This window comes from Pestalotiopsis fici (genome assembly GCF_000516985.1).
Source record: "Pestalotiopsis fici W106-1 unplaced genomic scaffold PFICI_Scf_12, whole genome shotgun sequence".
Classification (NCBI taxonomy): domain Eukaryota; kingdom Fungi; phylum Ascomycota; class Sordariomycetes; order Amphisphaeriales; family Sporocadaceae; genus Pestalotiopsis; species Pestalotiopsis fici.
Window position 1 is genome coordinate 174,536 of NW_006917102.1, and position 15,390 is coordinate 189,925.

Consider the following 15,390-nt stretch of genomic DNA (forward strand, 5'->3'; position numbering starts at 1 on the left):
CCATCTCAAATATGCCGCTCAAGGTCGTTGTAGTAGGAGGCGGTATTGGAGGTTTGGCCGCTGCCGGATACCTCCGCGCCAACCACAATGTCACGGTCCTCGAGCGCGGTCGTCTGGGTTCGGCGAGTGACGACGACTATGGTCTATCAGTGGTCGCTAATGCGTTTGGACTTCTCCAGAAAGCCGGAGTGAGTTTTGAGAACCTCGATACAGTGATTATGACCCACATCTGGGCCAGAAACCATAAGAATGAGGAAATCAGGACGATGCATTTTGATACCCGCTCGCGGTTCGGCGGAGCGCCTTCCATTCTTGCCAAGAGAGTCAAGATCCAGTCGGAGCTCGTCAGATTTGCAACAAGCGCCGATTTCCCTGGCCAACCTGCAAATATCATCCAAGGTGCCCGAGTTGCCAGCGTTGATGCCGATAATGGCAAGGTCATACTGGAAGACGGCTCAGTCATCGAAGGCGACCTTATTGTTGGCGCAGATGGCATCAGCTCTGTAGTGAGAACAGCTATATATTCAGACCTCAACACTGCCCCGGCGCCACAGACTCACGATCTGCTGCTCTTCATGACAAAGGTGTCCATCGAGGCTGTTCGAAATGATCCAGACCTGGCATTCCTCTCCGAGCCAACCAAACAGGCGGGTCTTACAACTTGTTATCCGCCAAATGGCCCCCAGTCCAAGAGACGCATGCTCATGTACCATGTTTCCCCACGAGAGCTGCAGGTGCTTGGGTATACTACTGAAAAGGAGTTCAGGGACCAGTTTGACATATCCAAATCCAGTATCATCAGAAACGTACCAACCTCTCGAGTCGTGGACGAGTTTTCTGCAGATTTCCCAGAGAGCTTCGTAAACCTCTTCAAGATCGGCCAAAACATTGACGCGTGGAGAATCAGAGATGTACCACCAATCGACAGATGGTCTCGAGGCAAGGCGGTCTTGATCGGTGACGCAGCCCATGCCGTTACCCCTCATGCAGGTCAAGGATGCAACATTACGATCGAGGACGCTGAGGCTTTGGGTTTTATTCTCAGAGATATCGAGACGGCAGATGCCCTGCCGGATGTGCTAGAGAGATTTGTCAAACTTCGCAAGGAGCGTGCCCAGTATGTAGCTCGGCGCTCGAGGGAGCTGGGCAACATTCAGTCCGAAGACGACAAGTCATATGGCCCGATTGGCCAGGAGGCCTTTGCCAAGACGATCTATAGCTATAGAGGAGCAGAGGCAGCCGCTAATGAGTCTCATTCCAGTGAGATCGCAGCAAAGTAGTAGAACGAAGCAGCGAGTCAAGATTACGATGGGTTCTGTAATAGCCAATACTTTGGTGCAACTGTAATCACACATTCACGATATGTCATGGGTGACAACCAAGCTCACGTGGCAATCACTGTCATGATCGAGGCATGTTGACTGCATTGGAGAATGTCAAGCAAGACCGTTCGCGAATTTGGTAAGACGCTCCTTCACGTGTCAGGATTATTCTCATCCATTATCCGCAAATCCTCTGCCCACTTTCGTTTTTCACACTCCACCAAATGAGTTCTACAATTCTCCTTATCAAACTTTCCGAACCACCCGTAGCTAATGTATATTTCAAAGAGGGTCTGCGCACATCGGGTCAGTACTCTGAGTAATTTCATAAGAATGCCAATGTGCACCTTACCGCTGTGTGCTGCCGCCTCCTTGTCCTTTCCAGACGATGTTCCCTGTCGAACACGCTCTCGTTCTGGCAATCTCTGTCTTCATCGTACGAGGGCACCACCCAAATTGCATCTTTCAAAATCTTCTCTTCTTGAGATGTCGTCTCAGCACGGCTGTAAAACGTTCCCGTCGTTGGTTGACCAATGGCATTTGGGACCAACATCCATACCAATCTGTTGTACCTTTGGGTCCAGTTGTCGAAAAATTCCTCAATGGGAAATGTGCGGTATCCTCTCCATCTTTCTGAATAGGGCAGGGCCTCGTACTCCTCCTCGGGCAGAGTAAAGTCGGATCCAGTGTGACAGTACGGTGTAATGGTGCCTTTACTGGTGTCTAGGATGAGATTGATGCCCTCTCTGTCTACACTGTGAGCGAGAAAAACACAGCTCGGCGGAAGCGGCCAAGGCTCTTGCTCGCCTCGACCGTCTGTGTAGCATATTGGAATTGTTTCCCAGTGAAGGAGTAGTTGCTGTGACCGATTGTCTGACCGAAGATAGGGGAGATGACGGAGAAGGTCGAGAACAACATCATCCTTTCCTTCTATGTTGATATCACTCCAACCGTCTACAGGAGGAATGATGAGTGCGCTATCGTCAAGATAGGCTTGGTTCACGACGGCCAAGTAGCACCTCAGGATGGCATCAATCGTGTCCTCGCGGGAATACATCTTCCTTCTGTATAGAGAACAGTGTATCGAAGGACACGGCTGAGATTCGTGGTTGAGTCCTTGTAGCCCGTTCAGAGACAGACTGCGCAAATTCGAGTCCGTCAGTCAGTCCATTTGTGTGATTAACAGAAAAGCAATTATAGCAACAAACAACCCCGCCTATTTCCATGCCAAGCCCCGCCTTTGTCTCAACGAGCTAAGTAACGAGTTCCAGGCATCAAAGTTATCAATGTACAGTGTGTAACCTTGGCAAATTATAAATTTCATGGAACCCCTGCAAGCACTTGGAAACCAGACAACTTGATGCGATTTGAATTCAGAAACTTCAATAACTATCAACTACTACATTAGGTAGCTTAACTATCAAATATCGGTCCATATGCGTGCACTCCACGCGCCTCCAGATCACGAACCAGCTTCTTCGTCACCATGGGATTGCTAATGACACACACTGCCTCGGCGTTGAACTCCTCATACAGACGCAAGACTTCTGGGAGCATGTCGACTCTTCCCGAAGCCCTCGTGTCAATCACAAGCGGATCGGGGTCCATCTTGTGTACCAGGTCGAGGGTTCTCTGAGAGTATGTCTGCAGCGGAGACTTGGTCTGCCACACCACGCGCATCTCTGGGCGGTTGTCGTCGTCAATAAAGGACAGGCAGGGGCCAATTCCCGAGCCAGTCGTGACGACAATGATGCGCTTGAAGACGCGCATGACGTATCCAAAGCCATAGACTGGCACGCCACGAACCCACACGTGGCTCGAGGGCTCGGCAATGATGGAGGATGTCCAGTCTCCTGCCTTGGAGACAAGGCAAGAGAACTTTGTATCGGGAGAATCGAACCGATCAGTGATGGTGGCAAAGCTATGCCAGTCTCGCAGAGGGTGCTTGGAGACGGAAATGCCTTGCCCAAACATGATTGAAGTGTGTGAAAAGTGCAGGCGAATGGCATGTTTTGAGAGATGCTCTGGAGTCACCTTGACCTTTCGGAGCATGGCCCACGGCTGGATAATGGCGGCGGTGACAATGATGATGGCCCAGAACGCCGGCTGCTGCACCAGGAAACCACCCATCGATGGCTTCTCTTGAGACGCAAGAGTCAGAAGAAGTGCCCAGAAGAGCGCCAGGAGGGTCCAGGTCGAGAAGCGGTGCGTCAACTCGAACCAATCATGGTACATCATCCGGAACTTGGGCGTTGCGACTGCAATGATCAAGAGGATGACCGCGAGCACCACATAGCCAAGCACCATCACCGTCGTGCTCACAGGCGAAGGCTTGTATTGCTGCGTGTACACGGAAATGAATCCAAGGTACCATACCAAGGAGGCCACACCAGTGCCACTGTGGACGCCTCCTAGATGGAAGATCTTGCAGGCCAGATGACGAAGCCTAAGTGGTGCCGACCTTGGCACGGCGCATAGCGAGACGAACAAGGAGTTGATGACGAGAGGCTGCCGTGCAAGACCGCAGACGAGCAAGTTTATTGCGCATGCATTGACGCAGTCTATCAAGAGCCTATCTCTTGCCATGACTATAATAAAGGCAATGAGGTTGCCCATGAAGGCTAGCCCAAACAGGCGTCGGTATGTATTGAGGATGACATATCTGATTTTTGCGAATCGCTTCGGTGGCGCAACGGGAGGTAGTTGCTTCTCAAGGTCGCCTGTCAATGGGATTTGGGACTCGGTACGGTTGTGTGAGACTTTCGATCGAACGCTAATTATAGGCTGAGGCTTCTGAGGCAGAATCGCGTCTGGTGCTTGCGAGTCCATGATGAAGAAAGACTATAAAGCACACGCAAAACAGTTAGGTGTTGTGTGTCGATGGGGACTTGTTCACATGTCAGGATGAACAAAGGGCCTATATATGCGGACCTCTATCTCAACACTTACATGAAAGGCTAGTAACAAGACGCTACCGAAGTACCAGGCGACGGAAACTTGGTTCCTGGATTTCCGTCATGTTCGGGCTTGACCCCGGTCCATGGTTGGAAAATATTACACCGTCTGTGAATATCACGCACACGTGCGGTTACGGTACTTACAAGTCTGTGTCTGGTTTGGGGGGTTGTAGACGGACGGACCTAGCGTGGACCTTTCCGACTATACTATTTACACGCTTACGACTGTTGCACCCCATCATCCGCACCCACCAGTATGGTCGAGCACCAGTGAGATAGTTCATCACAACATGCCGCGATCAATAGATTCGAATCATACGATCATCGATGGATGCAAGAGGTGGGTTGGACAGCCTCGAGATGTGAATTCTTCGATGCGGACTGGTCAGCTCCCGAGAAAGATTGACCGTGGCCCCAGCCAGCCATTGCCTCGCCTAAAGGGAGCGAGCATGTCACGATAGGCCCCAGGTATCTGTCGGGTGGGGTTATACAGGCGGTGTCTCAGTGGATCATTGGTCTTGATAGTCTAGCAAGCTGAAGAATTCTCCCAAACGGGCTTCTTTAGTTGATCAGTTACCTATCTCGGAAGGCTTTGCAACTAGCCCTTAGCTCGTCAACAAGCTATACTTTTCGTTGCCTGGGTCCACATTCCTTCGTGCAGCAGCTCGCTCGCGTCTGTGAACATGGCCGGCATGGCTCGGGCCTGATGCGACTCAATGTTTAGGTCCATATATCGTGGACAAGTTGGCTGGGGCAGGCAGTAGTACTTTTTATGGTAGGTAGATGTAACAAGTTTGGGATATAGTACAGGTTAACCGCACCCTCGTTTGGCTTGACTTGGCCATTCTTTCAAACAATTCTCCCGTCTTGACAACAACTCCAAATCAACTCAGACGAAAATGGACTTGGTTTCTTTTGCCCTCGATGCTCAAGCTTCTTACAGCCCCGACAAGCCTCTTTTCATCGATGCCGAGAATCCTTCCATATCGTTAAGTGCAGATCAAACAAGATGTTTGGTCATGGAACTTATCGCCGGACTTCAAGCGGCCGGGCTCCAAAAAGGTGACCCAGTCATGGTCTGCGTACCAAACAATGTAAGTCTCATCGAGTGATGGATTATTACAACATATCCGCTCACCAAGTATAGTGTTTCTATATTCCCCTAGTACTCGCCATCATTGGAGCTGGCGGTGTATTCTGCGGAACTAACCCTGCATATCAACTAGATGAGCTGGTTCACCTGGCCAACATTGCCAGTCCACGCCTCATCATTGCATCGCAGGATGTCCTCACTACGGTGATTAAGATGTGCAAATTCAAAGGCATAGCAAACGAGCGCATTTATGTCCTCGATGACCTTTTCTTGCAGTCATCAACTCCAAAAGACTCCTTCACCGAGGCCATCGATGAACTTGTCAGTGATAGAGATTACTATGCTTCCATCAAGCTGGCAAGCGACCTCAGAACCCACGGCATCGCATCATGGCAGACATTGCCTGATGAAGAGGCAGCAAAGAATACACCTGCCATTTATTTTGCCACCTCTGGCACAACAGGCCTACCGAAACTCGCCAGCCTGTCCCACTATGCCCTGATTGCCCAGCACCAAAGTCTCTACGCCAGCGTACCATATGAAGTGACACGGCTGGCCTGCCTTCCACTATTTCACATTTTCGGAGTCGCCTGGGCTCTCTTATCGCCGCTTCGCTACGGAGAATCATTATACATCATGGCGAGGTTTAACCTCAAGGAATATGTCTCCAACATTCACAAATATGCCATCACAGAGACTTACATGGCCCCTCCCATGGTGCATGCCGTGAACAGATGTGGACTGCCTCTCCAAGCCTTGATGGCTACTGTTCGTTACATCGGCATTGGCGGTGCTCCAATCGACGCGGCCGCCATGAGGCAGATGCGATCATATCTCGACCCCACGGCCACGGTTACGCCAGTCTGGGGCATGACAGAGTTTGGTCCCGCCGTACTTTTCCGTCACGGCGAGTTCGACGATACGGGCTCTATTGGACGGCTCATGGATGACTATGAGATGAAATTGGTCGACGACGAGGGTATACATGTCACGGAAGACGGACAGCCTGGCGAGCTTCTGATTCGCTCGCGAGCCATCATGAGCGGGTATCTTGGCATTCCCATGTGCAACGAGGACGGCTGGTTCCCTACTGGTGATATTGCCCAGGTACAGCAGGAGAAGATCTACATTGTTGGTAGATCAAAGGAGTTGATCAAAGTCAAGGGGTAAGTCATTTGGTCTGTTTAGCTATCAGAATACCAACACGTACTAACACTTATCAGATGGCAAGTTGCCCCGGCCGAGATTGAGGCCATCATCATTCAACATCCAGACGTCTCGGATTGCGCCGTTGTCGGTGTGATATCCGACGACGGGGTGACCGAGGTCCCTCGAGCCTACGTGGTACGAAGAAGCTCTGAGCGAGAACCGGGCCTGGGACAGGAAATCTATGATCTGGTGCGGGGCCGCCTTGTGAGCTACAAGAAGCTGTCCGGGGGTGTCATGTTTGTTGAGAGTATACCCCGGACGCCCAGCGGGAAGGTCCAGCGATTCAAGCTGCTGCAGAACACCAGCGCCAGCGCCAGCAGCACCAGTACCAGCATTCACCAACCACCGAGCCAGACTAGTTCACAGAAGCCATCCTTGTACAGGACCGTGCGCAAGTCGGTTTCCAAGATGGGGAAGAAGCTATCCACAGTCGCGAGCCGAGCTGGCAGGTCACTCAGTGGCCCTGCTTCGGCTACATGGTTGAGGGCCTCCAAAGTGCTTGCATCAAGTAGGATACAGGATGTCTGATTGGTGTGTCTCTATTTCTGGGGGGATGATTCATGAAAATCAATGAGACAAAATAGTGATACCACATAGTATTTGCATATTAATAAGGCGATTTGAATTCTCTTCTATACCCGCTTGGATTAGAACCAATGAATATCAGTGATCAATTTACAATGTTTGTAGGATACCTAGCTTGATTGGCAAAATGTTTTTATTCTACCTCTAGACTGGAAGTCTTGCATGAGCAGACAAGTACGGAAGCAAAATCACGCAGCCCTTGGATAAAGTCCAACTTCTACGGAGTAGTGTCGGGCTCGTCGTTCGACTGTTGGCGCTTGTCATGTACAGAGCTGCTTTCCGTCCAAGACAGTGCAGACATATGGACCAGAGCTAATCAATAGCTTCTAAAGACAGGATAGCAGTAGCAAACGGGGTTCCATTGCCGTGCCAGAATACTAGAGGCCAGAAAAAAAAAACATGTGAAGAAAAAAATCTATAGCTGGCTAAGCCAGCCACTGTCCGAGCGAGTGGATCTTACCTGGGAAGAGGCTGGCTGGTTGTCAGGACATTGTTCCCGTTCAAGGATGTTCGATCATTCGATGATCGTAAGAATGGGCCTACACCCTCTCCACGATCAACTCCAACAGAGTGGCACGCAAAAGTTCCCAAGAACGGCATATCACAAACCTAATGCATGTAATTCAAGCGGTGTAACCTGTCAAAGTCTGACTTGAGCGAATCAGAAGAGAGAGATGATGCAGTTCTCTTGCAGTTCCCTTCAAAGCATCTCTTAGCGAAGGGTAAGTCCTGGCTGTCGACTATTGAAAGTGTAACCACCCTACTATGCAAGATGTATCGGATCTGCACCAGACTATTGATTGGTTGTAAGGCTTTTTTTTCTTCTTCCATTTTTCCCTCGGGGAACATTCTGCGACCCAAGCCAACGGGCACACAGACCATAGGCTAAACCGCAATGGCGCAGTGACATTGACGCGACTAAGGTGCGATATAATCGACTATTACCAGATCGCATGGCCAATCCTGGCAATTGATCTTCCTCTATTCAACACTAGCGCATCGCGTAAGCCCCTGGGGGTATAGTTGGCCTTGCCGACCATCGCAACCTCACCTGAAGGACCGGATCGATCTCCGTACTACCGGTACTCGATTGTCTTTTCCCCCCTCCCCCCTCCCACTCCATGATACACACAAGTTTCCCATCATTCTTTTGAGTTTTCAAAATGAAATTAAACTCCCAACGGTCGTTGATTATCTAAAACATACTACACATTCCAGTTAAAAAAGTCATATGCAGATCATATTAGTATAATTGCGAACAGACGTTTGCAACCGTTGCATGTAATTGCAAGCAGTATTACTTCGGACCGAGCCGCAGGGTTCGTTCGGGCGGCGGCCGGGGACACGACATAGTAGTACCAAGACCCAGGGCCAAGCCATGTGCCTCGCTTGACACCCGTACCTGAGCCTGTACCTGAAGCCTGTGCCTGGTGTCCCATTCCCCTTCCCACCCACTACTTGCCGGGAGTCCGCTTGTCCCTCCCCGGCCATGCAGCAAGATCTGCCGGGAAATCGATCTACTGCCCACTAAAAGATCCTCCCTTTTGCGGTATCTCGCAGCCGCAAGACCCCCCAAAAGACCCAAAAAGAGCTGTTCTGGATCGAGCTGTGGACGGCGAATGAATCCTTGTACACGTGTTCTTGCATGTGGAGTCATGGCCCCCTTCGGTACTACACCTGCACTAGAAGAATAAGAGGCCGCTGTGTGTGTGTGTGTGTTTTTCCGCGTCTTGGCTGTTCGGGATCTGGATCTTTCCCCTTTCAAGACCACATTTTATCCGTGGGTAACTGCGATAACAAAGAAAAAAAAAATAAAACATGTCTCCACGATGTTAGTGTCTACGATCGGGGAGCAAAAGTACTTCCTTTTGTGTCCACGATACCCAAAAGCACATGGCTCCTTTCTGAACTCCCCTGGCTTTCCCGAGCGAGCGGTCAGGCTACGGGAAAGTTGGGGCCGCAAGGTGGATGGTTTTTTCTCTCTCTCTTCCACTTCTCTGTCTCCCTCCTCTTGTGCTTTTCTAGAACGAGAGAACACGAGTCTTTGAGTTGAAGCGCTAGACGAGGGCTCGAAACTACTCTGTACACAGCATGGGTTGGTCATTGGCAAAGCAAACAGCTGATCAAAAATGGTACGGAATAGCCGAGGTCTCTGTTTTGAGAGAGGATTGTCCAGTGAATGACCAACATATCTCTGATCAGAGGGACCTTTGCAGATATCTGTTAGTCATGTTTATTGGCCATCTGGTGAGTTCAAGTGGACAAGGGCAGAGACCAGGAAAGATCTGAGGCGGGAAGAGCAAGGAGAAGGGCGTCGCGGACAGTTCTGTCCATCCAAACATGGGATTGCTGCCTCCTGTTGATGGAATCAGAAAGCTGTTATACGAAGTGACTATATGTTTCTGCAAGAATTCTCGAAGACTTTGTCACGTCGTGAGGTTTATTTCGTCAGCATGCATGTGTTTAATTAACTTGGATACCTTGATGTGTTCGTTAGATTATGATCGGCCAAGTGTATCAGCTATTTCGTAGTTGCTTGACTGGCTGGGACAACACCAAGATCATAACTACCAACTTGGATTTGCGACATCTTATGCCATGTTGCCACATGTGTTACCTCTCATAGAACGTTAGTCGCATACTCGATCATAGGGATCTACTGGCATCCCTTGGAAGACTTCACGATATGTCCAGACAAATGAACAAAATGCCAATCTAGCGCTGTAGGCCTCTCTACCATGATTGATCGTCAACGTGCGCCCGAATATCTGGTTTGAGCTCAGGATCACGACCCAAGGCTGCCTGCATGGCCCTAGTCGTGCCAATAGTTCAGAAACTCTGTTGCTGAGATCTTCTGAGAGAGGTTCTATTAGAGTTCGAAATGGTACTTCCGAGGCTGCTCAATGATACTTCCGCTAGCCATGGCAGCGCCCGAGCGGTAACTTGGTCCCGGAACTCTCGGTATTGCAAGAAACGTAAAAAGCACCATACATTGTACGCAGCCTCATGGAACTATATAGTCCGCCCGCGCAGACATCGACTGTCGATGAAGGCTGTTCTAGCCCAAGCCAGCAGATAAAAAGCCAGTGGGAGGTCATGATGATATCCATCTGACACTTTATGAGTACTTATTTCCTTCACATTCTTCTTCACCCTTCTTGTTCCCCGACTGTGATTTTCATTGCACAGTCGTCTATGAAAGCGAATATGTCGCAAAATTTGTTGTATTATTGTACAGATAAGATCCATGAAGCATCACATCCTCAACGCAGGACGCGAAACTCGTAGAAGGATTTCCTTGCTGCGGATATTGAGGGAATGGCCGGCACTACAGCCTTATTATGGTGTCCTCAGCCAGCCACACATGCGCCTGCATGAGCTCGTTCGTCACACCTTGCTAATATCAAATAGCCAAGACTGGACCGGTGAATCATGAGCGGCCCGAGAGCCAGTTGGCTAAGCCTTGTATGGATTGCACCTTGACGACCTTCTGATCATGGAAGATTCTACTCAACTCGGGATCGAATGGCTGGCTGGGATAGTCGGTCAAGGAGGCGATATTTGCTGCAACCTCGTCGGTCTCAAGGAATATAGGATTCCAGCCTGCTTGCAAGGCTCCTTCGACATCCTTGGCATACTCGTCTCCAACGTACACCTTGTGCCAATGTTGGACTTTTGCCTCGGCTTGAGCGACAAGTCCGTCATCACGGGCACTAATGATTTGCGCAGCCAGGGACTCGGCGGATGCAAAGATGGCGCGGTCTGGCTTTTCCACCCCAACATCGTACGACATGCAATGGAAATCAATGTCAAAGTCCTCCCGGCACAGTTGGGTACGGGGGACCAGTGCGCCCGTACCGTCGTATCCGCCATGGCGCAGCGTGCTGACATGGACGCCGAACGAGGACAATATGTCGGGGACGCGGTCGTCGGAATTAGTAATGACGCCAATCATGACCTTGCCATAGTGTGGGTTGTGCTTTAGTGCCTGCAGGCTGGACGTGAGATCCGGCTCAGCGGCGTATCCATCGCTGGACGAGAACCGATGAAGCAACCTTGGGACAAGCTCACTGGGGAGAGGCTGGTCATTGCTCACGAGCGGCCGGAATGTCTTTCCAATGACCTGATATGGGATGTATCAGCAAGCGTATCACCAGACCATGGGCATATAGGCATTCGATTCAATCATGGCCGTGGCCGGGATGTTCTGCAGGACGCCCATACATTTGTCCACCACTTGGTTGCACCCAGCCCTGAAGACCTCCCATAATTGGGATTCTGCTTCATCTCATCCTTGAAGGCGGCCCGGAATGAAGATTGCAACTGAGCATCGTTGAACCCGCCAATGCCGCACTGCCGCGCAATCTCGCCGTACTGCTGCACGACTGGTCGTTTCGGTCGGAACAGCGTCCCAAACGCGTCAAAGCAGAGCAGCAAGTTTGGCTTGGCCATTGAGCCTCTTGCTGCGACTATCACGCCTTTGCGAGAGATTCGAGTGCGATACAAGAGAAAAGATCTTGGTCAGGTTGGTTGGTGGTTGAAGTAGAATGTTGGAGTTGAGACAGCCAGCTAATTGCCGGTTAGCAGTGGAGAGCCCCGACAATCTGTGGGGCGTATCAACATTGGAATAGATTCAAGACTGGACGTAAAAGGAAAACACCAACCCGCGAAGAGACACGGCTGAAAACGAAAGAAATGAGACAAAATTCTCATCTGTACTGATTGTAAAAAGATTTTCCATCTTCGGATCCCCTCTCCGCTAGTACTAATTGCACCTCTCAAGCTTTGATCAGCAGCCATATTACCATAGATCACCTCGAATCGCCAAATAATACAGGACATGTTCAGATTGGATCAAAAAAGTCATATAGTCATTCATTGTGACTGAGGTCTGTCGTGTCTACTATATGTAGACCGTCGCTAATATCCACGTCGACTTTGGTATAATATATACATGAACGATTTTTCATCTCTTGGAAAAACCGGATAAAGCAAATGCATCCAACTCAAGCGCCCGTCAAGAATGACTTACGCCTCAAAGTTGTCCTGGTTGGCGTTCTCCATCAACATGGTAGAATCAGGCTTGTACTTCTTGGGCAGCAGGCGAATGTCGTACTCGACCTCGAGAACGGCGCCCTTGGGCTCGTTCTGAATGGGCTTGAAGTCGAGGAGCAGATCGTCCTTGACAGCCGAGACGGTGTCGGTCTCGAGGTACTGGTCGGTCCTCGAGTAGAGCTGAGCAGTGACACCGATGAAGTCGTCGTGGGTGACCATGCAGTGGATGTGGCCGGGGCGCCAGGGGTGGCGGCCCATGATCTTGAGCAGATCGGCCGAGGGACCCGAAGTGTCAATGGGGTACTCGGTCGGGTACAGGCAGTAGAACCAGAACTTGCCCTCGGCGTCGGTGCGGAACTTGCCGCGGAGGTTGTGGCGCTCCTGGTTCTCGGGGTCAAAGACGTCGTACTTGCCGTTGGTGCTGGCCTGCCACATGTCGAACACGGCGTTGGGGATACCCTTGCCGGTCTCGGCGTCCCGAATGACACCGTGGAAGTAGGTGAGCTGGCCATCCTTGGGCATGTTCAGGACGACGCTGTCGCCATTCTCCCTGAAGGGAGTCTCGGGCGACCAGAAAGGTCCCAGAATGGTGGAAGATGTGGGCGACAGGTTGTTCTCAGTGACAATCTTGTGGTTGATCTCATCGACGAGGCTAGAATATTGGATTAGCTGCTGCAATTTGCTGACCTTTTTTTCTCTTAGATGCACTTACGACTCAACACCCAAGATATCGCAGACTCTCCATGCCTCATTTCGGTTCTTTCTGTAGGCCTGTCCGATGGCGTTGACGTAGTTGACACCGACAATCCATTCGTCCTGCTTGAGTTCGACCTCTCGGCAGAAGTCGTGCAAATGTGTGATGAGAGAGGTGAGGATTTCACGGTGTCTGGGCTTTGTCTCTGCGCTCATGAGGCCAATGACATGGCTTGTGAAGTTGGGGTCAAATCTGTCGGCGGGCTTGGAGGCGCCGTTAGTGGCACCGTTAGTGCCGTTGGTGCTGGGACTCATGATGATATATGTGTGTTTTTTCTTGGGGTTGGTGATGAATTTGGAGAAGAGAGCGAAGCTTCTTTTATCACACAGGCTGATGGTTCTGATGAGAAAGGCAAGAGAGAAAAAGAAAGATGAGATTGGAGAATTAAAACCTTCATCAAGAGGCGAAACCACTGGGAGGCGATGATTTAAGTATGCATTGTCAGTCACCTACCTGATACCCAGACTAGACTGTCTAGAGCGCATCTACGCATACGCACACGTGCCGGAGAAAGGGTCTCCCCCCTCCTCATACGATGTCGCGACCAGATTTGGCCGGCCGGTAATCACAAAGGGGAGATTCACGATTGGCGCGCTCAAGGTTGGGGCCCCGTCTTTCTGGGGCAGTTGGGGAAACGTAAAGCCGTCGTAGATGGGGAGCGTTTGGTCGAGTCGTTGGTGGGCGCCTGTGCAGCTCCCGTGCTGCCCGCGAGGTGTCGAGCAGTAAGCCCGCTGAGTCCAGTAGGAGCCGGTCTCAAAGCCGACTCCACATCCAGCAATGATCGGCTAACCAGAGAGGTAAGAATGATGCCAGTCTAGGGGAAACTTGATCCCTGTAGACGTTGGATCAACATTTTGCCGGCTAGTTCGTGGCAGAGTCTGGGGAGGGCGAGTCATATTCATGCTAATTCATTAAATGTTTAACCATTATCATTGCGGAGTAGTATACTGGATATATGCCTTACTATAGGATATTCCTGATTTGTTGCAACAAAAGACGAATATATATCCTCGGGGCTGCATGTGAATTGGCGGCGTGCAGGGTAGCTTGGGAATCTCTCGTTGCACGACGTCGGGTCACACAACTTGCCGTCTCCACGAAACTTCGATCCAATGTTTTAGCAAAGAAGAGCTCTCAGTTGTTGCTGAGTTGATTCAATATATATACAAGTCGAAGCGAATGTACATGTCCATGTCAGGAATATCAAAAGCCTGCTTCAGCTTGTCCGTCTAACTGAGGTCCGAGACAATGGCAGTGTATGCATCCTTGGGGTTGTAGCTGGAGTCGAAGAGCAGTGGCGTCGAGCTAGATCTCCACGAATCCGCATCGCTGACTCCCCACACGGTAATGCCGACGCAGCTGTCGACGTTGAGGCAGGCATCGACCACGGCCGTGTAGTCGCTTGCGGCAGCTCCTGCAATGTCAAGCTCGGTGATGGCAACCTCCTCAACGCCAGTGGCAGCGAGAGCAGAAAGGGCGCCAGCGACTCCGCTTCCGCCACCCGCAGACAAGTGCGTTTGCGATCCTTGACACACACGGTTTAGCAAAGTCGACAAACTCTCCAGACTTGAAGAGGCACTCACCAATTCCGTGAATAGGGACACCAGCGGCAATCCACTTCTCCACGTGGGCTACCATGCCAGTGGTCACCTTGGCATAGGAAGCCGTGTCCAAGTTGTAGTCGTTGATGTAGAGCTTTGCATCGGGATCGGCCTCATGGGCGGCATTGAAGGCAATCGAGACGAAGTCCTCGCCCAGCACATCGGAAAAGACAGAGCTACGCAGCGAGCCGTCCTCGTTGAAGATTTCGTTCACAACGTCCTATAGCATAATCAGTCGACGCTCGCAAGAAAAGTTGTGCTGGTTGGTCCATACCCATGCGCGGATCTTTCCCGCATAACGGCCCACAAGAGTGATGATGTGGTTTTGGAGGACCGACGTGAGCTCGTCTGCATCGGTGATGGCCGACACCCAGCTAGGTAATTGTGAGTGCCACACGAGAGTGTGACCGCGAATACTCTTGCTATTGGTCGTGGCAAAATCAACCAGATAATCAGCCGTGTCAAAGGTGAAGCTGCCCTGCGTGGCCTCGGTGGCATCCCATTTCATGCTGTTCTCGGGCGTGACTTGACCAAAGTCCGCCTTGACAATGTCTGAGACGGCAGACTTTGAGAGTGTACCCTCATCGGCAGCTGTGCCAAAGTAAACCTTGCCCTTGGCAACAAAGAGATCGTTGATGCTGTCACTCGCCGCAGCTCTCTTGGTGCATGGCGTAGCGAGAGCACCCAGGGTGGCAAGCAGGAGAGCAATAGAGCCAGTCTTCATTCTGAATAAACCGAGTTGAAACAAAGGGTTGTTGAAAGAGAGACTGCCAGAGTCGGTTAGGCTATGTCGGTGACGGTCAGATCCTGTAGT

The 15,390-nt window shown here is 50.9% G+C and overlaps 7 protein-coding genes across 7 annotated transcripts; 2 read left to right on the forward strand and 5 right to left on the reverse strand.

The window, feature by feature from the left end:
- Window positions 1–11: 11 nt before the first annotated feature.
- On the forward strand, window positions 12–1,280 carry PFICI_13806 (uncharacterized protein; the record flags this gene model as incomplete). The annotated part of the gene is made up of 1 exon (XM_007842387.1): window positions 12–1,280. One exon carries the CDS (start codon window positions 12–14, stop codon window positions 1,278–1,280), a length of 1,269 nt encoding a protein of 422 aa, XP_007840578.1.
- A 194-nt stretch (window positions 1,281–1,474) lies between these two features.
- PFICI_13807 (uncharacterized protein) lies at window positions 1,475–2,379 on the reverse strand (the record flags this gene model as incomplete). Its single annotated transcript, XM_007842388.1, has 2 exons — window positions 1,475–1,615; window positions 1,675–2,379. 2 exons carry the CDS (start codon window positions 2,377–2,379, stop codon window positions 1,475–1,477), a joined length of 846 nt encoding a protein of 281 aa, XP_007840579.1.
- A 356-nt stretch (window positions 2,380–2,735) lies between these two features.
- PFICI_13808 (uncharacterized protein) lies at window positions 2,736–4,151 on the reverse strand (the record flags this gene model as incomplete). Its single annotated transcript, XM_007842389.1, has 1 exon — window positions 2,736–4,151. One exon carries the CDS (start codon window positions 4,149–4,151, stop codon window positions 2,736–2,738), a length of 1,416 nt encoding a protein of 471 aa, XP_007840580.1.
- Window positions 4,152–5,178: 1,027 nt separating this feature from the next.
- Window positions 5,179–7,109, forward strand: PFICI_13809 (uncharacterized protein; the record flags this gene model as incomplete). Its single annotated transcript, XM_007842390.1, has 3 exons — window positions 5,179–5,373; window positions 5,427–6,538; window positions 6,596–7,109. 3 exons carry the CDS (start codon window positions 5,179–5,181, stop codon window positions 7,107–7,109), a joined length of 1,821 nt encoding a protein of 606 aa, XP_007840581.1.
- Window positions 7,110–10,596: 3,487 nt separating this feature from the next.
- PFICI_13810 (uncharacterized protein) lies at window positions 10,597–11,618 on the reverse strand (the record flags this gene model as incomplete). The annotated part of the gene is made up of 2 exons (XM_007842391.1): window positions 10,597–11,289; window positions 11,391–11,618. 2 exons carry the CDS (start codon window positions 11,616–11,618, stop codon window positions 10,597–10,599), a joined length of 921 nt encoding a protein of 306 aa, XP_007840582.1.
- Window positions 11,619–12,194: 576 nt separating this feature from the next.
- Window positions 12,195–13,229, reverse strand: PFICI_13811 (uncharacterized protein; the record flags this gene model as incomplete). Its single annotated transcript, XM_007842392.1, has 2 exons — window positions 12,195–12,873; window positions 12,934–13,229. The coding sequence occupies 2 exons, from the start codon at window positions 13,227–13,229 to the stop codon at window positions 12,195–12,197; spliced, it is 975 nt and encodes a 324-aa protein (XP_007840583.1).
- Window positions 13,230–14,204: 975 nt separating this feature from the next.
- On the reverse strand, window positions 14,205–15,300 carry PFICI_13812 (Endo-1,4-beta-xylanase F3; the record flags this gene model as incomplete). The annotated part of the gene is made up of 3 exons (XM_007842393.1): window positions 14,205–14,500; window positions 14,559–14,796; window positions 14,851–15,300. The coding sequence occupies 3 exons, from the start codon at window positions 15,298–15,300 to the stop codon at window positions 14,205–14,207; spliced, it is 984 nt and encodes a 327-aa protein (XP_007840584.1).
- Between the last annotated feature and the right edge of the window lie 90 nt (window positions 15,301–15,390).